Source organism: Psammomys obesus, unplaced genomic scaffold (assembly GCF_907164565.1).
Source record: "Psammomys obesus unplaced genomic scaffold, mPsaObe1.curated_primary_1811, whole genome shotgun sequence".
NCBI classification, from domain to species: Eukaryota; Metazoa; Chordata; class Mammalia; order Rodentia; family Muridae; genus Psammomys; species Psammomys obesus.
This window is the reverse complement of record NW_026591598.1, coordinates 465,886-493,629: the sequence shown is the minus strand read 5'-3', so window position 1 is coordinate 493,629 and position 27,744 is coordinate 465,886. Positions and strand designations below refer to the sequence as shown.

The following is a 27,744-nucleotide window of genomic DNA, read 5'->3' as shown; positions in this document are numbered from 1 at the left end:
AATGAGCAGGACGTGGTGGCACACATTTTCTAATCCCAGCACTCAGGCACTCAGGGAGACAGAGACAGGCAGATTGCTGTGAGTTCAAGGCCAGCTTGGTCTACAAAGTGAGTCCAGGACAGCCAAGGCTACACAGAGAAACCCAGTTTCAGAGGAAAAAAAAAAAAAAAGTTCATCTGGACTCCTAAAAGATTTTTTAAATTTAATAAATATAAACACTAATCTAAAAACTAAATAAGCAGAACTTCGCTCTATGAGCAGATACCAATTTACATAAAACATCAACTTGTAGTAAAAAAATCTGGAATTTTGGTTTCTTTTTTTCCCCATACACATTAAATAAGTAAATATTTATTTTAAAACTTAAAAAAACACCATATAATACATGGCTGCTGAATGACAGACACAAGATGTGCATGTCCAAAACCAAAGAGGAAGAAGAGAACTCTCTTCTTAGGTATTTTTTAAATGTCATGAGAGAAAATCTTCCTGAACCAGAGGAAATTTTATCTAAGTCCTTCCCTGAAAAGATAATTCATCAAATACTAGAAATTTCAGAGCAAACAATATATGCACCTGTCACTCCCCTCCAATAACTTTCTCACACTTCTTTCTGTAATTGCATACAAGAGTATAAACAACAATTTTTAAAAACAACTTTAAGGATATGATTAAAACGGTACTGAGGAAAATAAGGAAAGGCAATTAAATTGTATTAAATTAAATGTATTCAAACATTTAAAAGTCCAAGAGATTAGAAAGTACAAATAATTTTATCAACAAATCAAAGATCAAATGAGTATACAACATAAATTGTTCATGAAAATACTTTAGAGAATTGTTTTGTTTTTTTTTAAACACAAATATTAAAGAATGTGCTTTCATTTTAATTCCAGGTATAGAGATGTGGGGCTCCTTCAGACTGTTTGCCTCATGCTCTAGCGGTGATGTGGTTTTGATAGCTGCAAATAGTGATGTTTAGAATTCCAGGAACTTTTCAGAGGTTATATAAAGGCTAGAACCTCAACAGGCGAGGTTGGTGGTAGGTCAGAGGGTTGTTTGCAGTTTGCTAGTAGCCATGGTCAAGGAAAAAAAAGGAAAAAAAAAAAAAAACAGATTCAGGAATTTTCCTAATTCCTCTCTCCCTATCCTTTCTCTCCTATTTAGTGATGAGGATGAAATGGGGATTAAGGGTGGGATAAAGAAGAGCCCACAACAGGTCAGCTACACCAACTCATCACCACTATAAATACTTTGTATGAAAAGATATGGAAGTACCAATATGGAAGTACCAGCACTATCTGGGTTGAAATGGTTACCAAAAAACCATAGGTAAAGATGTTATCCCTTAAAATATATTTGTCCCTGGAGACCTATCTTTTCAAGACTGTTAGTTGTTTGTGTTGTTTCTTGCCACCATTTCAGAGTTCCTCAGCTTTGCCATTCTGACTTTACGTTGTATTTTCTGTGCATTTTGATCTCTGTGAGATGGAGAACAGCCTGGCCTAGTGAATTCCTGGATACCCAGGATTATATGGTGATAATATCCCAAACTCACTGCCGCTCCAATAAAAGAAAATGTTTACTGAACATACATACATATATATATACATACACACACACACACAAAGCATACACACATATAAACTAGTTAAAGGATGGGAAAAAGAAACAAAGCCTAAGGAAATGGAATAACTTAATAATGTTATCAAGTAGTGAAAAGACTGTGATAGGTTAACACTGCTGTAAGAAAACTGTACAATGGATAAGCTTCTAAATCATATTCAAATTGGGGCTACAAAATGGCAAATAAAATAGAATGAAGTTTCTCTTAAATTTTCTCACTAGGTTTTTTAAGTTTTCTTTTAAGTCAACCAGAGTCTACCTATTTAATGATACACACAATGATCAAATCAGGGCAGTTAGCATATCTATCACTGTTAACATCCATTTCTTTGTAAGAACTCTCAAGAATTCTTCCCTAGCCTGTTATCCCTTGCCCCCTTGAAATGCCAATCCCCAGTGCATACTATAATCATGCAGCATAATACAACACTAAAATATACTCCTATCTAGTTGCAACATCCTACCCACTGACCAACTGATCCCTAGCACCCAAAAATATCTTCTGGACCCTAATATGTACCTGGACTGGCTTCAAAATCAAGCAATTCTCTTGCCTCGGTCTCCCAGTGCTGCGATTATAGGCATAAGTCCTAAGCCTAGCTAAAACTCTTCTAAAACTTATCTTCATCTGTTCAAGGACACTACAGTTGTTATCTAATTTTCAAGTTACTACTATGGACATGTTAGGTTCCTTCCTCCCAATTAAAATACATGACTAGCAGTTTTCAACACGTACACCAAAACTACAATATAGATAGCTCAACAGAATGGAGAGCAAACAAACGCAAACACATATTCAGTTGCTTTTCAATAAAAGTTCCAAAATAAATCACTGAATTGAAAAAACAATATTGAAGCAACAGGTTTATCTGTATGGAAGAGGAAGATGCTCTGACACCATACACAAAAAAGCAGGGAAAAAATAGATGATAGACCTAAATGTACAATCTAGACGTTATAGAAGAAATCATAAAAGAAAACTTTATAATCTTTCATAGCCAACACACATACAGAGCTCATAAGCTGAAACTGATAAATTGCAAGTTTAAAATTTTATGTTCTTCAAAAACGCTGTCTGAAGAATGAAAACACATATGGACAGGGCAGGGTTATCTATAAAAAAGCATCTCAAAAAGAATTTGTATCTAGAAATAGAAAAAGCTCTCACATATTTGTAAGGAAAGAAACCAGTCTTTTTAATGACAAAATATCTGCACAGGTACGTTCACAATGTCAAATAGGCACATCAGACAGAGGATAGCTAGAATTAAGTGTTGACGGTAGGATGTAAAATGGTGCAACTGTTTTAGAAACATTTGGTAGTTTTTTTAAAGTTGAGTACAAATCTATCACATGATCCAATCCAACTTTTACTTATTTACCCAAATCTAACCATATATTTAGACATATATGTGCACACAGATTTTCAAAGCATTTTTATTTATAATAGATAAAACTGGAAACAGCCCAAATGCTCATCAATGGGTGGATGGATAAATGAATCGTGAGTATACACAGCCAAAGCAGAATAACTACTGATAGACCAGCAACACAGACATACCTCAATATTATGCTGATTAAAAGAATTACTCTATTTTGCTTTGAGGAAACCAAATTCCAAGTGTACTGGTACATTAGGTGAAAAAAGTCATGTGATATATAGACATTTGTTTATAGAGAATAAATACTCAAGGAAAAACTGCTTTGTTGTGAAGTTTTCACTGATGCTGAGTACTCAGATATAAAATATATGTACATCTCAAAATTCAAATCCATCTTAATCAAACTTAGGAACCAAACAGATTCAACTCTGAGAGAAACTGTGTCCACCAAGACCTGACCTCCACCCTTGCCATCTCAAACCCAGGAACTGAATGGATGCTGAAGACCTGTTATCCTCACCATTCACTCTCAGCCAAACTCAGGACTTAAAGGCAGCAGATTCAGACTTCACAAGTACCTGTTAATCTTGAGGCTTTCTTTTTGAATGTTTTCACATGATTTTCAAAACCTACTAAAGTTTTTCAGCAACATGCAGGCATTCTACCAAAATCACATTAAGACAGGCTAAAACAGATCATAGGAAACATTTTTTATGCCACATTTCTGAGCAGTCTTCTGGAACAAGTAAGGCAGTTCTTAAGTCATTGCCCCTCAGCTGCAAACTCCAACACTATCCCACTCTACTCTGCTTTGCCAATCTGGAGCTAGGATTCTCTGCAAACTATACTTCTGCTTTGCCAGCTGGCTTCTTTAAAAGTTCTACCAAGAAAAGGTCCAAAAAAAACAGACTGCAAGGCTAGAAAAGGAAGAAGTGAATTGTATCTTCATTCTCAGAGTCAGGTTGGCATGTGCCCTTAGCCCAGTAATTAGGGAGGCAGAGGCAGGCAGATCTCCATGAGTTCCAAGCCAGCCTGGTTTACCTAGATCCCAGATTAGCCAGAGCTACATAGTAAGACATGAACGGATGGATGGATGGATGGATGGATGGATGGATGGATGAATAATAAATAAAGCAAGCAGACAGACAGGCACCCACACATGCCCACTCTCCCTTAGCAAAGGCTTCTTTCACCCAGGACCTGCCAAAAGCACAAGTAAAACCAGTTCTCAGTTTTTCTAACACTTGAGATCTAGCTTTGTTGCAACCAATTCAGAAACACCAGCATCTTCCTCGGAAGTCTAGGTCTCAGTCCATACACTTTATCTTGCAAGCTAAGACACCAGCAGTGGTCATGGAGCAACTTCTCTCCTGCACTCCCATTTCAAAGGCTCATCTTTCAAAACTACTAAGATTTTCTCTAGGCACCAGGTCCTTTGAGTATGCACCAAGTCCTCTGAGTATCTGGTGTCTTAAGTCTCTCTTCACAATGCCTTAAAGAGTTTTACTCTCATCATTCTGTTAACCTAGTTAACAACTGTATCTAGTTAAGATTGTTTCTACTAAGGTATCTTCTGTCCAGATATCTGGTATGGTTTCTAATTTATAAATAAAACCACAGGTGGTAAAACAATCTCAGTATGCATGTATACATGATATGTGTATATCATATAAACATATCATATATATGTATATATACATATATATATACATATATATGATGATATCATCATCCTATAATTTTTTTTTTGGCCTTTTTTTTTTTTTTTTTTGAGACAGGGTTTCATGTAGTTCCAGGCTGTAACCAGAACTTGTGATCCTCTTGCTTCCATTTCTCAAGAGCTAGGACTACTACTAATTTCTTATCTGAAAAGAGCTTCCACTTAGAAAAACCAATGACAAACAGTCCTCCTCTTCACACACATACCTCTGAGAATGGAAATTTCTGTTTTTGAGAGGAGCCATACAGAACACTATAGAAATGAGTCTTTACTGACTCTGATGTTATTGGGCTTCAATGTCTGAGCTGATAGATTTATAGCTATATTTAAAAAAAGCTGACCCTAGAATATTTTACACAAGAATTACAGCACACTCTGGGTAAATATAGACCCATCTTAGTTCTATAACCTATCAAGTAAATAAAACCCTAACTTAATCATAAATACTCTAAACAATTTAAAAATATCAGTCAATGGCCTTTTTACATGATTGTTCCAGCATGTCCCATTATAAAATATTTTTAATTAAATCTATTCAGTGCAAGTACAAAATCTACAAAACAGCTTGACAGTCCCAAAATTTTAAGTATTAAAAAAAGAAAACTGACTCCTCCCATCATATTAAAAAAAAAAAAAATCACCACTAAGTCAATTTAGTTCTGCATCAGCTCTGAGATAAAAGAAATTGACAGGTTTTTTTCCCCCCCAAAACTATTTCCAGAACAATACAGGTATCCACTGCCTTTGAAGAAAAAAAAAGAAAAGAAAAGAAATACAACACTCCAGCTAAGTAGGTGAAAAATGCATTCTCATGGGAAAACTGCCACAATGGCATGAAATTTTCCAGAAAACAGCTTTGCTCCAATGAACACTTGTTCTGAAAATCCAAAAAGGCAAACTCACTGTTCATTTTCCTTCTCTATCATTCTAGAAAACCAGAATCTGTCTCAAGCCTACATAATCCTTAACTTCACACTCATGACACCAGCAATGTGTTGTCACTTCCTCTTGCTCTCTATTCCTCATATACTCTGTTCCTCATATATGCTGGCCAGAATAATGTTCCTCAAACAGAGAAGAGCCTCCTACTGTGGCAAGTCCTAGATTCCCTCTACTTAGAGAGTTCATTCTCTACATACCAATACACATACATACATATATACATACATACACACACACACACACACATATGGCTCTTCCATCACTCTTCCATCTCTTCGCTCAAATGTCTCCTTTTCAATGAAGCTTTCCCCAGATTATTTTAGCCTACTCCTCTAGTTTAGTCTCTTCCATTTCCTCCTCGGCTAACTCAGTATCTGACAAATAGTTCTACTTATTTGCTTAGGAAGCAAAATAACAGCAACGATGCTTTATTGTACTTCACTGGTGAAATTAACTGATGCTATTCTACTGTTATAAAATGTTAGAATGATGCTGGCAGTGTACCCGGTGAATAAATGATACTGACTACAGCATCCAGTAACTATAGCTGTTGTGATTAACATTTTAAACTCTATGTTTTAATTTGAAAGCCTTCAATAAAAATTAAAATGCTTCCCAGATGTTTGATTTAAAGCCATGAGCCACCATAACAAGCAAGGTTACTTTTCAAAACCTGTTCTTGAACCAATAACAATCCCTCAGAGGCCACTAAAAGAACAGAACATGGAGAGTTTCTTATTTGTCTGCTTTACTCACTGGACCTAACATGAGACTGGATTCAAAGAAAGACTCTGGTAACTTTAAAAATCTGAGACCACTAGCTTGTATTAAACTAAATTCCTACTTTCTACATTTATTTGCTTACTGTAGAAAAGGATCATCTAAAGAATATGCTTAGCCACTCCTCAGAAACAAGTTCGTCAGTAATTTAGTTTTTAATAATCTGCTACAAAGCAACCAAAATGCATTTTTTAAATTAAAGCAAGTAGAAAACAGATTAGATTTTTAAGAAACAACAGCAAAAGTGTAGTAATGTTGTTTCATGTTCAAGATTATTCCTGGAGATTAAGAACAGATCTAAATCCCATTATCTCAAAAATCTCTGTAAGCTAAATACCCCTACTCTACCAAACTGCACTACTTCACAAAACAGCAGCATTTTTTCTACAGCAAAGGTGATTTATTGTACTTCTCTGGGGAAACAGAACGAGGATATTCTATAATAAAACTGCTACTCTGAGCCTCACCTTGAAATTCACTGCAATGTGACATAACCAACTAACTTTTCAAATATTAGATGTTAAAAAAAAAAAAAAAAAGCACTCACCTTAATGAAGTTACAGATGGACAAGTTTGTCCATACAAACCCATCTGGCCACAAAGAGAATCTAAAAGTAAAAAAGAATTCACTATTAGATGCTTCAAAGTAAATTCAACTATAACACAATTCTAACTAAAATGCTGAACAATCACCATTATTAAAACATGTATGAATGAAAAGTATATGACAGTATCAAAAACACACATATCAATCACACAGAAAACACACAGTGTAACTTTGACACCAAAAGGTGCTGAGACCTCCTAATATTTAACAGATTAGTCATAGCACAGTGTATGTGTCCAAAGTGTTTGTAGAATCTTAGGCATTCCAGCAAGAAACCTGAAAGCTACCATTAGCACTGAAGGTCCCATATCATCTCCCCAACACAACTAGTCTTCAATAAAAAGTGCTATTTTTATTGATTTTGCATAACAAATGTCACTAATACTTCATCTGAGAAAGAGTTGCAGTGCTTTAAAAATCAGTTAAGAGCAGAGTAGCACTTGAGTGAAAGGGGACTTGAATAGTTCAGATTGTGATACACTACTAAGGCTTATTTTTTATTTTCTTCATTAAAACTTGGGGATAATACCACCTATCTAATTTTATGTAGTAGCCATTACCAACTTCTTTAGAATCAATGAATAAATGTATCTATTAGCACTACTATAGAACAATGGCAGAATGCCAGTATTTTTACTAGACACAAAGATAATCCACAAATGCCTAGGTGAACAGGTACTATAAAAGATAGGAAGAGGTTAAGTACACGATTTGTAGAGTGTGCGTGCGGTGAGACATGAGCAACTGAAAGCAATGCTTACCCTGAACAGCCTGCTCTTTTCCCAGTTCCAGCACAATGCTGCTAGGCAGCATTTTAGACAGTGTTGTAAGAACTTCTAGGTTTTCAAAAGAACAAATTCAATCCTTAACTGGACTCTTATTTTCTAAACAATATAATGGCCAAATAAATAACTAGATTTTATTCTAAGTTTATAACCTTTGATTAAGAAACTTAATGGGTTCTCAGAAACTAACTGAAGAGACAGACACTTCTGTTTCTATAGGATAACAAACAAGATGGATGGTCTGATGACCCTAACCACTGAAAATAATTTAAATACTGGCTACGTATGTTAAAACACTTAAAAAAAAAATCAAATACTTGGTATGAAATGAGGGATGAGAGTAAAACTAGATGCCGATAAGGAAACTAGAAAGGGAGGCAGACTAAAACCAGACTTTCCTGGACATTCTGACAAACTCTTAAGAATTACAACTTGCACTTTAAGACCTCTCAAAGTAAAAGCACCAAAACATAGGTCTTATTCAAGAGAAATGAAGAAAAAGTCTTTTAACTCCTCGGCACTAAATGCAGACAAGGGAATGGGGCTAGTACAATGTAGTGACATCTCCCTAGCACACAAGCTCAGAGCTAGAATTTTGCTTAAAGTGCCTGTAGGATATAAGAGGAAGTCACCTTTGATCTAGGTCTGGGGAAAAAAAAAAAGAACCCCCCCAAACAGGGGTTCAAAATAAATGAATGTGACTAAAGGAATTTACAATTGAATATAAAAACCAGAAACAGGTCACCCTTAGCAAGAAAGAGCAGAAATATCAGCACAGTCAAACCAAGAGCTCAAGTATAAAGCAAAACCTTTTTCTGATGTTTTTACTGCACAAGTAAAAACACTAGCACTGTATTTTAAAGCCAATATGCAGATCAAACCCTTGTCTGTCTCAGAAGGGTGCTCTCAGCTCTCCAACCACATACAAAACACTGCTTCTTGAAAACCCTAAATTCACCATTCCTAAAAGTGACTCCATCATCTTGATAAAATAGCACTCTTTCCATGTAAGCTGGCTCTCAGGGCTCTATCTCAACTCTGTTAGAGCCATTGTTTCTTTCCAACTCTTGACTTTTATGAAGTACACCTTCTCTAAACAGTCCTGGCCTTTTAATTCGATTCCTCTACAAAGAAATAACTTTGTAAGTGGCTAGAACTTAATAAAAGTTGTGAACATCTAGAACTTGTCTCTTCCCTCTCCACCTAGGACTCTGTGAGGCAGTAATCTGGGTGCATTTGCTCTGCTGACCCAAACATCACCCACGGTAGTCTGGTACCATGGGTAGGTGGCAATGAAGAGTGGTAGAGTTAGCCAAAACTCATTTTTGAGTTTTTAACTCTTTAGAAGTCATATTCTCCTATTCTCCTAACAGGAAATAACAGGTCTGTGGAAGAATACTTACCTAGTATGCACAAAACCCTAAATTCAATCTCTAGAAACACACACACAGAGCTCTTTCAAAGTTCAAAGCTACTAGAGACTCAGCACAATTCTATTTAAAGACATATGTATCTCCAAGTCAACTTATATATTCCTATAAAAATCTGTACATAAACATTCATAGTAAAAGAAGAACAGCTGGGCAGTAGTAGCGCATGCTTTTAATCCCAGCACTCAGGAGGCAGAGGCAGGTGGATCTCTGATTTCAAGGCCAGTGTGGTCTACAGAATAAGTCCTGTTCCAGGACAGTCAGAGCCACACAGAGAAACCCTGTCTCAAAAAAACTAAAAGGAAGGAAGGAAGACGGATGAACAAACAGCAAATGACTATTAGCTGATGAATAGGAAAGCAAAATGTATATATTAATACATCAATGACAACATATGTAACAATATTATTCCACCATAAAAAGAAAGGAATGACATCTTTTTATGTATTTCAACATAGATGAGTTTTGAAAGCCTATGCTAAAGTGAAAACTTAAAGGTCACACATTTTATGATTCCATTTACAAACAGTCCAGAATAGGCAAAGTCTAGCTAGGGACATGACAAAAGATGGCAATGTTGTTGCCAGGAGGGTGGGTATGAAGGACAGCATGTAAGAAGTGGTTGCTAAGAGGTTTCTTTTAGGACAAACAAAAATATTATAATAGATGGTAACAAACACTATAAAATCTTGTAAATATACTAAAGCCTATGAATTTCATCTGAACAGAAAATTAATTTTTCAAAATATATTGTATCTTTTTTCTTCATCTGTTGATTCTTGCTTTATTTAACAAGCAGTTCAGAACTCAGGAACGGAAAAATGATTTTCTATATTGCATCTCCAATCATCACATCCTCAGAACACCTGGCTATCCATTCCTATTTATAACCAGTTCCAGTTCCTCGTCATTCTAATCTGCTCTAGCCCCAATGACTTAACTTACAATTTTCTCCATTTTCTCATCTAGATCACTGCCTTAAATAGGGTCATGACTAAAAGAACAAACATGTCAATCTTGGTTAAAGTAACTAATCAGCAATATGGAAAGTTTGTAAAATCTAAGGTTCACACCAAAGTCAGGCAATCTCACAGCTGGTGTACTCTAAGCTACAAACTTACTTCTGTACTACATCAATTATAGCTGAGCAAGTAACTCCTTAAATTACAGCCATAATAAAGAACAAAAATTAAAAAGGTTGGCACCAATAGCTAACAGTAGCATTTTTCTAGAAATCCCTTGAAAACTAACACAAGTCATCAGTTTGTACAGAGACCAATCACTGGCTAATGATTATACTCCAATTCATGCTGTTTACTGCATTACATAACCTACAGGAGAGGGCGGAATCATATATAAGCAATCCTGAGGATACATAAAACCGAGTTATAAACACATTTAAGATGCGGTTGTTAGTACAAAACATCTGTATAACAATGCATGATTTGGGGCAGAGGTAAAACCGAACTGTTATCTTCAATATCCCTTTCCCCTCCTCCACCCACAGATGCAGCGCTTTGTAATTCACAAAGAATTTGTGGCTAAAGACCTCAGCTGGAATTCCAACTCTGAAAGTCACTGTGTGAACCTAGATACACGGTTAACTTCTGAGGCTTGATTTCTTCTGCTGTAGGGAGAAGGAAAACTTCACCCCTAGGTTACGAGAACAGTAGCCTGAATGAGAACATCTGAACAGAGTCAAAGATTAAGAGCCAAAATCTGCCAAGTGTGATGGTTCATGTCTTTAATTAACCCCAGCATCTGGGAAGCACTGGTAGGCGGATCTTTGGTTAATGTCAGCCTGGTTCTACATAGCCAAATCCAGGGCGGCTAGAGCTACATAGAGATCCTGTCTCAAATAATTAAGTCTGTTGAAAATAAATATTAGGTCAAAAGTTAGTCCTTTATTTTTTTACTTTTGAATTAAAAAGTTTCACAAGTATAAACTTTACCAAGACCTATAAAGAACCTTCAATTCGTCCTGAAGATACCTGATAAGCTAGGGTCAGATGGAAGGGGAGGAGAACCTCCCCTATCAGTGGACTTAGAAGAGGGCAGGGAGGAGATGAGGGAGGGAGGGTGGAGCTGGGAGGGAAAGAAGGAGGGGGCTACGGCTCGGATACAAGTGAATGACCTGTGATTAAAATTAAAAAAAAAAAGAAAAAAAACTTAAAAGCTACTTTTGCAAGGGATCTGAGTTTGGTTCTCAGCACTCACATCAGACTGCTCACAGCAGCTTATAACTGCAGCTCGAGGGATTTGTCCCCTCTCTCTGAAGTCCACCATTACCAACATGCAGTAGAACATTTGTGCTCACAGATACGTACACAGAGATAAATGATAAAATCAATATTTTAAAAAAAAAAGAACCTTCAATTCAAGTTACTTGAGCATAGTAAATTAAACAATCTGTCAAAGGTATTTACCATTAAAGCAGTCATGGAAATAATTTTTATCTGAATCAACTAGAATAGAAGAAATGTACCAGAAGAAGTGCAATGAAAAAAAAAAAAGAAATCCTGCTGAGAAGCCATCAGTTATCCATCCCACTCCCACTAGCCAAGCATGAAGTATATCCTAAGCTACCATGTTGTCATTCCCATAAAAAAATTAAGTCTCCGGGGGTCCTTAACTTATCATGGGAGTATTCAAGGTCAGAAGAATTACCTAATAGTTAACTTAGACTGCAAAATGGTTAGAAAAAGGTTAGCTACAAACTGTATACTAAGTGGAAAATCACAAGCTTAGAACTTGAGAAAAGTAGGGAATACTTTACAACTTTCATCGGCCTTGCTTAAGTCTTCACAACAAAAGAAATTTTTGTCTGCTTAATTTTCTTTTATCACCAGAATCTGACTATTGTCATTCATATTTATTCAATGAATCTTATCAACCCATTTCTTCCAGAGCTGAAAAAAAAGTTAAAATAATGGTGTGATGAAATGGTCCTGCAAGCCTGGTACCCTCCTTCAATCCCCAGAATCCACAGAAACTAACTCTATAAAATCAGCCTCTGACCTCCACACATGTACATCTGAACACACACAATTTTTTTAAAAGCAAGTTAAAATAAGATCTGTTTGAAAATGACCAGATCACTAACCCAGTCTCTGTGTCTTATATTTCTATCTCCACATAATTTAGGACCAATTAGAAGAGCAATTTATATCCAGAATATATACAGAATCTTCAAAACTCAAAAAACAACCTAATTGAAAAACAGGCAAGTATTTCAACAACCTTAGTTGTCACAAATACAGAGGTATTCAGCATATTCACTAAAAAAGAAATACAAACCAAAACCACAATCATAGCAGGCAATCTGGCTTGTAGAAGCTCATGAAAACCTGACTACCTGAGTTTGACACACACACACCCCCTGAAGCCATGATGGAAAGAGCAGGTACACCTGCACCCACACATAACAAAAGTTAAATAATTTCTAAATTTTAAAGTTCTTAAAATCTTCTAGTCGCTAGCACTGCTCCTCTGAAAGCACATCAGCCTATCAAAAAGCTGGACACTGACTTATAACATATAAACCAGCAATTCCATTCTTAGAGTAAAAAGAGAGAGAGAAGAAAAAGAGAAAGAAAAAAGGAAAATCTTCCTGAACATATAAACTCATAGAAAAAACCTGAACAGAAGATTAAATCCTAACAAAAAAGAATCCAGATGCCCACCAACTGATGAAAGTACTGTGTCCATCCACTACTGACAAGAAATGATAAATGGTACAACACATACAAACTTGAAAATATTATGCTAAAGAGAATAAAGACCAAAACACAAAAACAAAAACCTAAACAGCGTATAATTCCATTTATACAAAATATCCAACACTGGCAAATCTGAATTAGAAATAGATTCTATTAGTAGTTACTTAGGGCTACCAAAGAGAGAAGTAAAAGGAGGACAGGGATTGGCAGCTAGAAAGTATGGAGTGTCCTAGAAAGGGAGAAGGGATTCTAAAATTAGATTGCAGTGCTAGTCGAACCTGTGAATACTCTAAAAAACACTGATTTTTACATTTTAAATGGGTGGGTGAGCTACATGCTGTGAACTGCAGCCCATCATATCTGTTTTTAAGGAGAAGCATTCAGCAGCCATAGACAAATGTTTTTATTCTGCCAAGTTCCTGCTTTTTTCCTATATAGTACCTGCCACCAGAGCCAAAGCTAGAACAGTAGAAAGTAAAGCAATGACTTAATCAGAAAGCAGCTCTCAGCAACAATCTGATGAGTCTCAAGCTGACAACCCCTTAAGCTATTCAACAGTGTGCTCTGCAGTCTCCACTACTTCCACACCATACTCTTTATTCACTATACAATGATACACATACAAAAGTTCACAAGTGGGGGGGGAAGAGTTGGGTGGTATGATCAATGTATGTACGTATAACATTGTCAAATAAATAATTATTAAGGTTCATACATCTAAAAAAATTATGAAAGAAGCCACTATTATTTCCTACAGATCAACTACACAGTATATATCCTTGTCCAGAAACAAGACAAGTCCAAGAAGAGACAAACAAGATAAGGTGAGGGAGGGAACAACCACTAGCTTCAGCTTTTTAAGATTAAGAGCACAAAAATTTAAGACTGGCCTCTTTTTTTTCCTCTGCTTCAAACCAGGGTCTTAAGGCAGGTGGTAACACCAGAGCTGGAACTTCTTCCAAAACCCAAACTTTACTTCTTGCAATGATATAATCAGATCACAGGCCTCTCTCTTCAAACAAAAATCATACCCAGGCAAAGAGCAGAGGATTCTATTTCTGAGTCTGCCGTTAACTCACTGATAATCCCGAAGCTTCAGTTGTTCTCTTCTGCTCAATAACTTAACCGCAACATCCGAACCCAAAATCAAATCATGTGATCCAATTAAAAAAAAATTCTTTTTCTAATTTATATACTTATTTTCATGGAAAATATAACAGAAGTATATTAAGCTAACTCATGTTGTTCAAATCACCTTTATGGATATACATGAAATATTCAAAATCTAAAAAACTATCCACTCGCAATATACTGAGCCCTTCCATTTTAATTACTTTTAATGGTACTCACTAAACAAAGACAGAATCAGCTTTCAGAGAGCTGAGGGTTCTGAACTTTAAATCTGAGCTCAGTTATATTTAGAAAATGAACATGCCATTTCTTTGGATCCTGTGTCTTTATCTTGGGCATTGGATTTATGTGCTTTGCCTAGTGTAATTCAAAGCAAGAGAGTCTATCATACCTTTGAAAAGTAAAATGAATCTATCAGACTTTTTGAATGTCAAGAGAAATAAATGTAATATGCCCCAAATGAAAGGAAACTATGGTCTTCAATACTAGAACTAAAAAGTAAAAATAACTCCTAAAATCAGTCTAAAAACCACTCCTGACTCCCCCCCCCCCCCAAGAAAAAAAAAAGTCCCAACTGCCCTGGAACTCAATCTGTAGATCAGGCTGGCCTCTGCCTCTCAAGTACTGGGATTAAAGCTGTGCACCCCCACAGCTATCACTTCTATCCCATTCCTAGAAATCCTGGTTTATTAATGTCGAGTGAAACTCAGGTTGTCTGTTAATTAAAAGTTCTATCAGGAGTTTTTGATACATTAATTTAGGCTTAGGGCAAAATCATCTGAAAAGTTTCACATAATTTTCAGTTCAGCTCTACAAAAAATGGCTGCCTGAGGTCACTTCTGAATACAACCAAAAAGCAATAGCCACAGCTACAGTGATGGCAAAGCAGTTGACATGTAAACTCAACCTGATATCCCTGATTCAGACCACTGAATGAACAAGACACCCAGATGAGGGCATTCTCTTTGACCTGGCAGAAACTCTGGATCAGGGAAGTAGGAATAATAGGCTGGGAACTTCAACTCTGAATACTCTGAATACTCCTTTTCCTAGAACCACACACAATTTTTTCCCTCTCCAAGAGGCTTGTGAACTTGCTGAAGAATAAAAATACTACAGGTATAGTATAAACTTGGTAAGATTCAGTGAGAACTGGGACGTGATTTAGTGGAACAGCACATGCTTAGCATGTGAGGCTAGGGATCCAATTCCTCAGCACCACAATAATAAAACTAAATTAAAGTGGTTTTTAAAAACAGCCAGTAGAAGCATAACTGACAGACCAGAAAGGTATAATCTGGATTCATTCAAGAGAAATTCAATCATGGTTCTCTAATCAGGACATGATTAAAGGGATGTGATTCTAAAACAGGGCATGATGGCACAGACCTGTTATTCTATATTCAGGTGATTCTAAAACAGGGCATGATGGCACAGACCTGTTATTCTATTACTGGGGAGGTAGAGGCAGAAGGATCAGAAGTTCATGGTGGTTCCAGGCTATATGAATTCAAAGTCATCCTGGACTACATGAAGCTTCACCAAATAAATAGATAGATAATAGATAGATGGATGGATGGATGGATGGAGGTAGACAGGCAGGATCAGTAGACTGGATGGATGGACAGACGAACGGATGGGCAGGCAGGCAGGCAGACTCACTCCACTGTCAGCATTACCAAGAGGGAGGAGGAGGGAGGGAAGAAGAGGGAAGGAAGGCTATTGTAATTAAGGCATGACTCACTGGAGGGCAGAAAAATCTACCCTATACTGCTTCACTATGCACCTGTCTCTGGCCCTGGAATTCTAGTTCCTAGTAGGTTAATACATGTCAAATAACTTCCATCCATCTCACAATGCCTGGCATATGTTTTGTATTTAACTTCCCAAAACACTTGAACTGATGAAAAAAAGCCAGCTACATGTTTCAAAAGTAATACAAAAGAATTTTGTATAACAGACAGATAACAGAACCAAAGGTGTCAAATGATGACAAAAAGTAAACAGAAAAAAGGTGAGGTATGCTCAGCATATAATGATGGCACCTGATGACTGAAGTAAGAAGATACTTCAAGGCTAGCCTAGCTGCATAGCAAATTCTAGTTCAGTATCTATGTCTTTCCCTGCTACTGTGATAAATAAACAGACAAAAGAAACTTAAGGGAGAAGGGTCTTAATTCTGGCTTACAGTTCAAAGCACAGCCCATCCTGGAGGGAAAGTCAGAGTGACAGAAAGCCTGAAGCAGCTGGTCACATAGCATTCACAATCAGAAAGCATGAATAAATACCTACTTTTTAATTCAGTTCCAAGATCCCAGTGTCACCCAAATAGAATCAAGATGAATCCACACACACAGGCATAAACAGAGGCCCACCTCCTTGCCAGCTAATTCTAGATTCTGTTAGGTTACTAACCATCACAGACTGCCTGGGCACCTGGGCTACCTATAGTGAGGACCCAATCTCAAAAAGCAAACAAACAAACAAACAAAAAATTAAAAAAAAAAAAAAGGTAAAGGGAACTATGGTTTGAATAAAATTTAAAAATTTAATTTAATTTATTTTAAAAACAACTAAACGCAATGCATGGACTTTGCCTGGACCTTGACTCAATTAAAAGCCAAGTGTAAAGAAAGGCACTTAAAATTATCAGGAATTTGATTGTGTACTGGAAATAAAGTGACATCCATGAAATACTGTCAATTTAAATTTGGGAGAAGATGACCCACTCCTAGAGAAATGGCTAAGAAGTTAAAGGACTTCCTGTGCAACCACGAAGACCAGAGTTTGAACCCACATAAAACCAGGCAGGCATAATAACCGCCCATCTAGAATTCAGTGCTTACAAGGAAAAGACAGGACTTCCCTCAAGCAAACCTATGGAAAAAAACTGGGCTCAACTGAAAGGCCCTGCTTTAATGAGTGAGGAGAGTGATTAAGGAAGACTCACTGTCAACCCTGGTCCTACATTCATACACATGTATGTGCATGCATGCATGCATGCATGCATACATACATACACACGGATGCAAATACACACAAAGGCACCCCACATACATACATATGAGAAGAAAAAAGAAAATACTATACATTTTGTCAAATGCAATAAAATGATGGTGCATGCCTTTAATCCCAGGAGAGGCAGGTTGAGCTCATGAGTTTGAGGTCAGCCTGATCTACATATCAAGCTCCAGGACCATCAGGGCTACATAGTGAGACCATGTCTCAAAAACTCTTGAGTAATGATAATAAAAGTAAATAAAAAGTAGCACATCAGTACAAAAGAAATAAAAGACACTTGAGGTATATGAAGTAACTCTCAACTGCTGAACCCCAATAAATGAAAATTCTTTTTATTTTATATACTGGAGATGGGCAACAGTACCAAGGATTAAACCCAAGATCCCACACGTTTGATAAGCATTCTTTCACTAAACTATATGCTAAGATCTCTTATTATTTTTTATGTTGAGGCAGAGTCTCACTACATTTCCCAGTTGGCCTTGAACTTATTCTGCAGCCCAAGCAGGCCTCAAGTGTGTGATCCTGTTGCCGTAGCCTCCCAAGCAGCTGAAATTACAGGCCCAGCTTCTATTTTATATACTTCTGCACATATTCAATAGAACAGGTAGTCTGTAGTCTTAGGGTATTATTTATTCAACTCCAGTATCTGTACAATTAATTATCTTTCTTTTCTTAAATTTCAGGAAGCAAATAATTAACATTACCTTTGAGATAACAACATATATGTAATCAGAAAAAAAAATGGGGCACTCACTTGATAGCTCCACTTAAAAAAAAATTCTCTCTAAATAGATTCAAAGAAATTCTTGTAAATCAACATGGGAACCGATTGAGCCAGGGTAGTGCCTCAGCTACTAAAAAGTAAATACAGTCTCAAGCTTCATTAGAAAGCTAGTATCCAGACCAAGGAGGGTAACAGCCTCATAAACACCTCACTTAGTTCACACTGGAGTACTGTGCTGTTTAAGCAGGGCATATTAAGAGTTCTTTTAAAGATGAATATCTGAGGAAAAAGATTCATAATACAAGTTATGAGTTTAGAAACCAAAGGTCTGTAGTCTGTGGTGGAGCACACCTTTGATTTCAGCACTAGGGGGAAAGGGGACTTTGTGAGTTTGAGGTCAGCTTAGTCTTCATTCCAAGTTTCAGGGCAGCCAGGGCCAAGCAGTAGTAATATCCTGTCTCCACTAAAATAAAATAAAAAATAAGAAAATCCTATCACATGTAGAATCACTGAAGAAGCCATGAAGTTAGGTCTATTTAGCTTGGAGAAGAAAACATTTTCCAGCTCTGAAACTCACTTCTAATACATAGACTGAGAATATTATTTTCCTGAGGCTTCCTAGCTGTTAATGTGTACTCAAAAAGTGAGAAAAACCTATTTTTTTATTCCAAAAGACAAAAAAAGTTCCATAAAACTTTGTTAATGTATGTGAAAAGGTATTTAGTATTTTTCCAAATGTGACAATTTATTGATTTCCCACAATTCCTGCCAAGCTACAAGTATTGAGGAAACAATAATAGAACATTTTTAATATCCTGGTATAGTTTGGGAAGCTTCTTTTCGTAACTTCCATTATACCTCATCTCTTTAGTTTCTGATTATTCTCTCAGCCTAAAATGCACATATCTCATCTCATTTCAAATACTAAATATTGTGTGAATATTCTTCATTAGTAGAAGCAAAACCATTATTTTTCTGGTAAATCCATGGCTCTTTATCTACACCTGTCATTGGCAACCTGCCTTTTAACTGCCATTTGACAAGACCTTATGTACACCATACTCAAATTATATGTTAAAATAATATTTAAATGTTTGAAGGATTATCTTGTGAAAAAAGGCAGACTACGGGCTCTACTGTTCACAGAGGAAAAAGACACATTGGTTACAAGCACATTTTGTTTCAGCTAGCACCTACATAAAAGACTACCCTACTTTTCTTTTCAAACAGAGTCTTCAGTCTGGCACTCCTGCTCCACTCGAGTCGCTACCTCCAGCAGCCTGACCTCCTGCCCCTGCCTCCCCTCCTGTGCTGGGATCATAGGTGTACAGCACGCCACACCGCCACCTTTCAACTGCCACTGACTACAGGCTTGGGAAGAATAGCTACATGGCCATACCTTGTAAGTGTTAGTAGGAAAATTCATTGGCCTGAATGACTAACTCAATAATCTAGGAACTACGATTTATTTTTTTCATCATACTAGGGAAAGGTAACTCGATACATGCTATTTTCAGCAATATTAAAATTCTTAAAAGTGGGGTGGTAGTGGCTCGCACCTTTAATCCCAGCAATAGGAGGGAACGCAAGGCAGGTGGATCTTTGTGAGTTCAAGGCCAGCCTGGTCTACAAATCGAGTTTTAGGATAGCCATGGCTACACAGTGAAACCCTGTCTTTAAACAACACAGTTAGGATGAAACAAACAAACAAAGAAAAAATACCTTTTTATGTACTGCTTGATTATATGAATATGTAAAAATGCCAACAACATGTTCTAATAAGTAAATACAGTCACTTAGCATTCAGCATTTTTCATATACCCACTCGTGGTCTCATCAGATTATATCACCAGTAACATCACAGCTATCGATCTTTGCCTAAGTACACTGATTGTCCCCAGTGACAAAGTCATCTAACATTTCTCAGAACAGGTGCCCCTTCATTAGATAACTGAACTGCAGAGAGGATAAAAACAGAAATTGTCTCCACTCTCTCAAGAAAAGGGGTCAACTTGTCTTTTAAAGCAGGATTTTACTACTTAAATCCTGCCTCTATACTAGAGTAAGATTTCTTCATCATGTATCAAAAGAAATCTGATAACCTTCCATAAATCAGAATGCTTAAACCAAGTGGGGTGGGGCAGGCCTGTATCCCAGCACTCTGGAAGGCAGAAGCAGGTGGATCTCTGAGTGCGAGGCCAGCTTAGTCTACAAAGTGAGTCCAGGACAGCCAAGGCTATACAGAGAAACCCTGTCTTCAACGCACCAACCCTCAAAGGAAAAAAAGAATCAGAATGCCTAAGTTATCTATCTCAGTAACAAATGTTCCTTAGAGGATCAAGCCTTATGGCACATACCATAAAGCAAGCACTTGGGATACTGAAGCAGAAAGACTGTGGGTTCAAGGTTAGCCTGGACTATACCAAGACATTGTCTCAAAAACAGGGAAGAGGGTGCTGAAGAAATGCTCCTTAAGGGCAGTTTTGGGTTTGTTTGTTTGTTTGACATTCATCATTTATGGGTATGTCGTGTGTGCTTAAGGTGGTCAGAGGACAATTTTCAGGAGCTGGTTTTCTCCTTTCTATCCCATGTGGGTCCTGGAGATCAAACTCAGGTTGCCAGGCTTGGAGCAAACTGTCTTTATCTACTAAGACATCTCACAGGTTCAAGGGCATACTTTACATAAATGGTTCTCAGCATTTTATTGTAAGTAAATAACCATGAGGTTTATTAAAACCATTCATCCTCTTCTTAAAACCATTCATCCTCAACCCTAAATGCATTAAGTTCTTCAAACATACTAAACAATGCCTTTCCAGAACTAGTCATCAGAAGCAATCACAGGCACCAGTATTCTGGGAAGGACAGCTCTGTGATATCTCTCAAACTAAGCAACTGTTGTCTTTGCTGGCAAGGACTATTTGTTTTTCACTTGTCTAGACATAAAAAAGTAACTAAAATATGAGCAAACAAATAAGAGAAATTAAGTCAATTTCCTTTTGAAATTGAAAACAGTACCTTAAACAAACATTAACAATTTGGTTTTTCTTATTAAAAGCCTGTCAAATAATGGAAGCAGGTAAATAAATCCTTAGGTCTCATTTTCAGTTCAAACTAGATTGCCATTTCAGGTAATTAAATTGAGAAATAAGTACTATAAGTAAGCTGAGATTTTTAGATGGTTCTGAAACCAAAAAATAGTAATTTCTTGAAATGAGCAAATTCTAACACAAAGAAAACCTGAAATCATCTCATATACTCACAACTTGACCCATAATACTATAGTCAAATAATTTATCAAACCAACTTATGTATAACTTCTTAGAAATAGTTCAACAAAAACAAGTATTTAAACTGTTCTTCCAAAGACTTACTTTCCAATTTGTTATCTGAACCATAAAAATCAAATTTTCTGAGTGAAACAAGCTCACTGTACAGAAAGATTAATAAAAAGACATTTTAAATTACCCAATGTCATACTTTTCTCCCAGTCTGGTTGTTGTTGTTGTTTTGATTTCTATTCAGTAAAACTTCCTTGTGTATGATCAGTCTTCTCACCTACCAACAGGTCTCAATCTACAACAGTAACCCAGACACCTGCATTAGAACTGTATTACAAGTATAATTTCTCTAAAATATATTGGCATATGCTTCCATTTAGAGGGAAAGCAGGTGAAAGACCTAACAACTACTTAGCAAGCCTTAAAATTCCCGTTGTGATTCTTCATATCTTACCTCCAGAGTACTAACAGCAGGGATGCAGACTCAAGTAAGAAAGAGTCCAATGATTAGAAATGGACCTAATTTAACAAGAATTGTCCCTGCTAATTTCACATGAAGCTTCACAGCATCATAACATACACTCTTGTCTATCTAAAGGATCATTTGGGAGCTCCATGGCCTTTCACTTCCACTTCAAAAATCTAAGGTCTGCTCCTTACTATAACTTCATTAGTTTTCTATTAAAAAAAAAAAAAAAAAGCAAAACTAAAACAGAACAAAAAAACTAGAAGGAGCATATATGAAATGGGTTCCAGTGTCAGCTCTCCTAATAGTAATTAAGTGACACTCTTGTCAATAGACTTCATGTGTTACCCTACCTCTATTACAGCACTGTTGCAAGGTTCCAAAAATCCAACATCAATCATCATCCAAATGTAAAGTGGAAATTTTTCAAAAGCACACATGCTCTAAATAATATGAAACATAATTTTTCTGACATACAAAGTTAGTATTTCTGATGGTGTTTGCTAACCATTTATACATAAAACCATCAATTTCATCTATTTCATACCTTACCTGTCTAGCCTGTATAAAGTGTTATAGATTCATATATTCAAGGAAAACAGAAAAATCACTCACTTCCAACCTCAACAGTATGCCCTACCTTCATTCAAACACTCAGCCTACCCTTGATTGTTGTATGTTAGTTAACTTCTGTGACTAAACTAATTTCCAAAAGTTCTAAAACCAAGCAACAGAAACTCTATTTAAATTATTTTTAATAATAATCACCCAAAATCTAGAATATAAACAATACGCTATTTCTAGAATATTATAACCTCCTCTCAAACTAATTCTCTGTAAATAAAATGTGACACAACTATTGAATGCTAGCAGTCTCCCCCTAATATGCTTCTCTCCCAAATCTCAGTTAGCATTAGAAAATAAGATCTCCTGATGGTTTAAAAGTAAAGTCAGCGCTAACCTTAGGCAAAAGTAGATTCCAATTTCTAAGGTTTTTAACCCATATACATTGGCACTAAACCCTAATTCTAACTGATCCTATTCAACTAAGCAGGGCTCTTACTGGCTAGGAAGAATTCAGTTGCAGCTCACAGCTTTGTACTTAAGATGAAAATTTTGACTGAAAGTCGGTTGACTTTGCCTCCTTTTAGACATAGTGTGATGGCCAACTCTTCAACTGAGCACAAGACTCTCCTCTACACAGGACTTGAAAAAAAATTTTTTTTAAAAAGCACAAGCAGCTTGTGAGAACTCTAACAATTCTCTTGGACTACATTTTATTACATATTTTATGTGTACGTGGGGTGGAGTACAGGCATGCCATGGTACCTATACAATGGATGGAGGACAATTTGTGGAAGTCAGTTCTCTCCCACCATGTGCATTCTAGCAACCAAATTCAGGCTGTTTGGCAGCAAACACCTTTACTTACTAAGCTACCTTAACAGCCCTTTCTTTTTTTAGATTTATTTTGTTCATGTGTATGTGTCTGTATGGATGTGTGGAAACATGCGTACAAGTTGTGACTTAAGCTCGAACACATGGCAGAAAAGTGTTGAATCCCCTGGAGCTGGAGTAAAGGCATATGCGGGGATACAGGGCTTTGTACATGAGGGCTAGAAACCAGACCCCAGTCCTCATAACTGCAGCAAACACTCAACTCTGAGCTATTCACCACCTAAGACTATATTCTAACAGTTCCTCTTCCTAAGTCTGGTCTGTCTGAGTACTTCACCCACTGATGATGGAAAATAAACACTGTGGTGATAATATGGATCCAATCACACCAAAATAAAATAAATTGGAGTAAAAGTTCTTATCTTATTGTAGTATTAAATTTTGGCACTGTAAGTCATTTGTTTTGACCTGATTGTACAAGAGTATTTATCAGTTTGAAAAACATCAAATTATCATGTATCAAATAGAATAGCAGCTAAAGGTACCTATCGACAAAAGGTTACTTAAAATAAGTAGTGCCATTGTTATAAATATAAGTACAACATCTGGTTCTTCGCAACAAAGCTATTTCCATATCCCAACAGATGGCCCACAGTAGTAATGCCTTGCTGATCTGGTTATAACAAATTCCATTAAATCAAAAATCCTGTATAGCAGGATGCCTTTCCAAATCTCAGTATAAGTCAATCTCTTTAGCAAAAACACTGTACTTTGATTCTTTTTGTACACTGAAATACAGTTATGACAATTAAGATGGTCAAAAATTTTGAAAGTTATTATGAAATGCCACTGTGATGTTTTCCTGAGTTTTGAAGAGAAAGAGGTAGAGTGTCAAACTGAAACTGAAAAGCTAACTGTTCAAAATAAAAACAAAATCTGAACCAAGAGAAAAGTCCAGAGAGAGGTACAAATAAGCTCTGGCTCCCAAGCTGAAGTTTCTAAATACTGTCAAAGAGGGAGCTACAGGACAGAAAACAATGACAGTGAAGAGCACTGAAAGTATGTAGTTTTTAGCTGAAAAGCTGTTACGACAAATGAAACAAAACACACTGATGTCTAAGCATCTATGTTGTCTTAGGACCCATTAAAAGAAATGCTCATGCAATGTCAAATAATTTTTTACTGCTTCTCCAACTATATTCAAAATCCAATCTTCATATTCTGGTCATGTTCTTCCTTGAAATGTTAGCTCTTATTAATATGACTTAATAAATCAGTAAGCAAAACTGTAGTGATTAACTCTGAGTTCTGAAACTAGACCCTGAAATGTCAACACTTGCTTCTTTTCATTCCTACCTATGTACTCTTACGCAAGTTATTTCACCTTTCAGTGTCCATTTCCTCATCTGTGAAAAATCTCCTAATAAAACCCCTACTATTTAGGGATTGTTGTAAGGATCCTATAATGAATGTATTCTAAATACTTCTTTGCTAAAATAAGATCTCAAAATGTTAGTTATTACTAACATTACCTATTATCATCACAGTAAACATCATTAAGGTTCTAAAAGAAAGGACAGAAACAAACTCTTTTGTACACAGAGCAAACAAGTAACAACTCTGCTAAATCTTCACTCTAAGTCCCAAAGAGACATCATAAAAAGTCAGTAACTTCCAGGGTAGGTGTTGTGGCTGATACTTATAATATATCCCAACACTAACAACGTAGGGGCAGAGAACTGCTTCAAATTCCAGGCCAACCAGAGACACACAAAACAGCAGAACGTTTTTTCCAAAAAGAGGGGTCACTAAATAAAATGAGGTGATTTTTGGGTGATACAGATTTCCCAGTCCCCTTAGTTCTCCAGAAATTTACACAGGAAGCCTTCAAGTAGCAAGAGTGGTGGGAATGTTAACCCCCCCCCACCAACACCCCCCAAAAACCAATAATGCCACCTGCTCCAGCACTTCAAGTACAAAGGTCACCTAACATGACTTCATCCTAAAAATGTTTTTCCTACAACACAGGTTTGCTGTGTGACCAATGAGATAATGTACTAGAAAACACACATAAATCATGAGAGCTCTACACATGATCAAGGACCAACTATGACTTACCTTTAGATCCCTAATGACTAGTAGAGCATAATAGCCTTAGAAAAGTTGGTAGAGTGAAGATTAGATGACGATGAAGGGCTTAAATGAGTAAGAATGGACAAAAACATATCCATACTTTAAACTATCTGGCAATAAAAGGGATTGAAATACTAACACATACTCTACTAACAACCCTTAAAACAAGGCCAAAGTCAGACAAAAAAGACTGTCAATGTGAAATAGTGTAATACTTAGGGGCACGATTGTGAAGGCCTTTAACCCAGGCCTCAGGAGGCAGAGGCAGGGGCATCCATGAGTTTGAAACCAGCCTGGTCTACACAGAGGGTTCCACAACAGTCAGCACTACATACAGAGAACCTGTTTCAAATGCAGAAAGGCAAAAAAACAAAACAAAAAAAAAAAAAAAAAGAACAACAACAACAAAATAAAGTAACTCTTCAGAGCACTAGTTTATTTTTTTTTTTTCTCTCTGTGAAGCCTTGGCTGTCTTGTAGACAGCCTTATAGACCTGGCTGCCCTCACCAGTGATGGGATGACCATGCCCCCCCCCCCCCCCCCCCCCCACCGCTTTTTGGCTTTTTGATACAGGTTTTCACTATGTAGCCTGACTATCCTGGAACTCCTCTGTAGACCAAGCTGGCCTAAAACTCAGAGATACTCCTCCTAAGTACTGGGATAAAAGACACATGCCACCACAAGCCTGGCTTTAGTTTATTTTCTGAAGATAAACTAGTTTTTGATAATTGAGTAACTCTGACATGATCAATAATAACAACACGAGAGGAAACTTTAACCAGCATAAAATCTCTACAGATCCTATGAAAACCTAATTCACCATGTTACCTTCCTTTCAAAATTTCTTCTCTAGTTCAATTATCTTTGCAATAAGGTCGCTGTCTGTGAATTTTAAAAGTGAATTAAATATTAAATATCAGCCGGGTGCGGTGATGCACACCTGTAATCTCAGCACTTGGGGAGGCAGAGGCTGGAGAATCTCTTTGAGTTCGAGGCCAGCCTGGTCTACAAAGTGAGTCCAGGGTAGCCAGAGCTACACAGAGAAACCCTGTCTTGAAAGAAAACAAACAAACAAACAAAACCCTACTAAATATTGTCAAGATCCTACCTTTTAGAACATGTTCCAATTCTTACCTTCTGGGGCAGAAATTACTTCCTGGTTCTTCTCAGAATGCTTTATTTTTCTATCAGCCTGCTGGAAAATCTCAAATTCCTCAAGCTTCCCACTATACTGCATCCCTGCTGACAAATGTCTGTCCAGGTGCCTCACTTACAGGCCCATCACTGCAAATCTACATCTCACCTGACGACCTGCCATAAATGATGATTAAATAAGTACAGTTAAGAGCCTGCCCTAAGTCACTTCATGATTACAAGACCTTAAGATAAAGACAATAAATTAAATATATATAAAGAGCTTACAACAATTCTGGGAATACTCTAAAGCATTCAATAAATGCTTTGATTTTATTTTCACAACCAGTTTATTATGCCAGGCCATCCTCTTATTCCTAAAACTCTCCAAGAGCATTCCTGTCAGTTTCCTGTTTCCTGCACTCAGCTGACACAGAAACAATATACATCATTTCACTGTCTTAAAGCACTACAGCACCCTACAAACTAAATCCTCTATCCTTGACAGATCCTCAACCAATGTGCCCTAGAATCCTCCGTGATAGATCTCATGTAACCAGCCACTTTTCCACCTTTGTAAATCACCTTAATCCCCTGAACACACCTGCTTCTTCACCACTGGAAATTACTTATATTTTTTCAAATGTGAGTCTCCCATTGTTTAATACACACAAATGAATGAGGCATAAAGCCACGTCTCCAAAAGCACAGAAAATTTCTATTACTTTTTCAACACAAGCTGAAGCTTTCAGACACCCATATTTTAGTCCTTGTGTCTCTATGTATCTAACTTCACAGCACTGTACTTTACAGAAGTATTCAAATGCCGACTGCCTTACTATAAAAATGTGCCTCAGCATATATCAGAACATTCTATTTTTCACAGCCCCATCCATACATAGCATAATGAAAGCAGATAGAATCTGTATTTTAAATACTTTTACTCTACACAGAAGATACTGACACCTTGTATCAGATAAAGGGAAAGGAAGTATCAAAAATACATTTTAAGGCGACAATGTAATAGTGACACACACCTGTAATTCCAGTACTTGGGAGGTAAAGGCAAGATCAAGAGTTCAAGGCCAGCCCTCACCACACTGAGTTAGAGGTCAGCCTGGCCTATATAAAACTGTCTAAAATAAAAGTAAAATAAAGAAAAACTTCAGTGTGGAAAACAAGAGAATACTAAAATTTTTCACATCTAAAGAGTGATTTCAAAGTTTTATTTCACCCAAACTAATAAACTGAAAGCCAAAATAAACATTCTTAAACTCATCCACAAAACACCTAATAAAGGCACAAGAAACTCCCCAGTAGCACAAAACAAACAAGAGTCACTTCAACTCCAATACCAAACCAAACAGGAAAGAGCTTCAAGCTTATCCAAAAAAAAAAAAAAAAAGCCTCAAAAATTAAATCCCATCTATATAACATAAAGATGGGGATCACCTGAAGAAAA

At 36.8% G+C, this 27,744-nt stretch overlaps 1 protein-coding gene across 3 annotated transcripts in view; it reads right to left on the bottom strand.

Moving 5' to 3' along the window:
- Foxj3 (forkhead box J3) overlaps positions 1-27,744 on the bottom strand; it is a 92,050-nt gene that overhangs the window by 62,163 nt on the left and 2,143 nt on the right. For 2 of the 3 annotated variants that reach the window (XM_055611010.1, XM_055611012.1), the window contains exon 2: positions 6,998-7,058. In XM_055611010.1, the coding sequence (XP_055466985.1) occupies positions 6,998-7,041 (44 nt within the window). In that variant the 5' untranslated portion in view covers positions 7,042-7,058. Of the gene's footprint in view, positions 1-6,997; positions 7,059-27,319; positions 27,419-27,744 lie in introns of all 3 variants that reach the window. The other variant, XM_055611011.1, reaches the window with a different exon arrangement.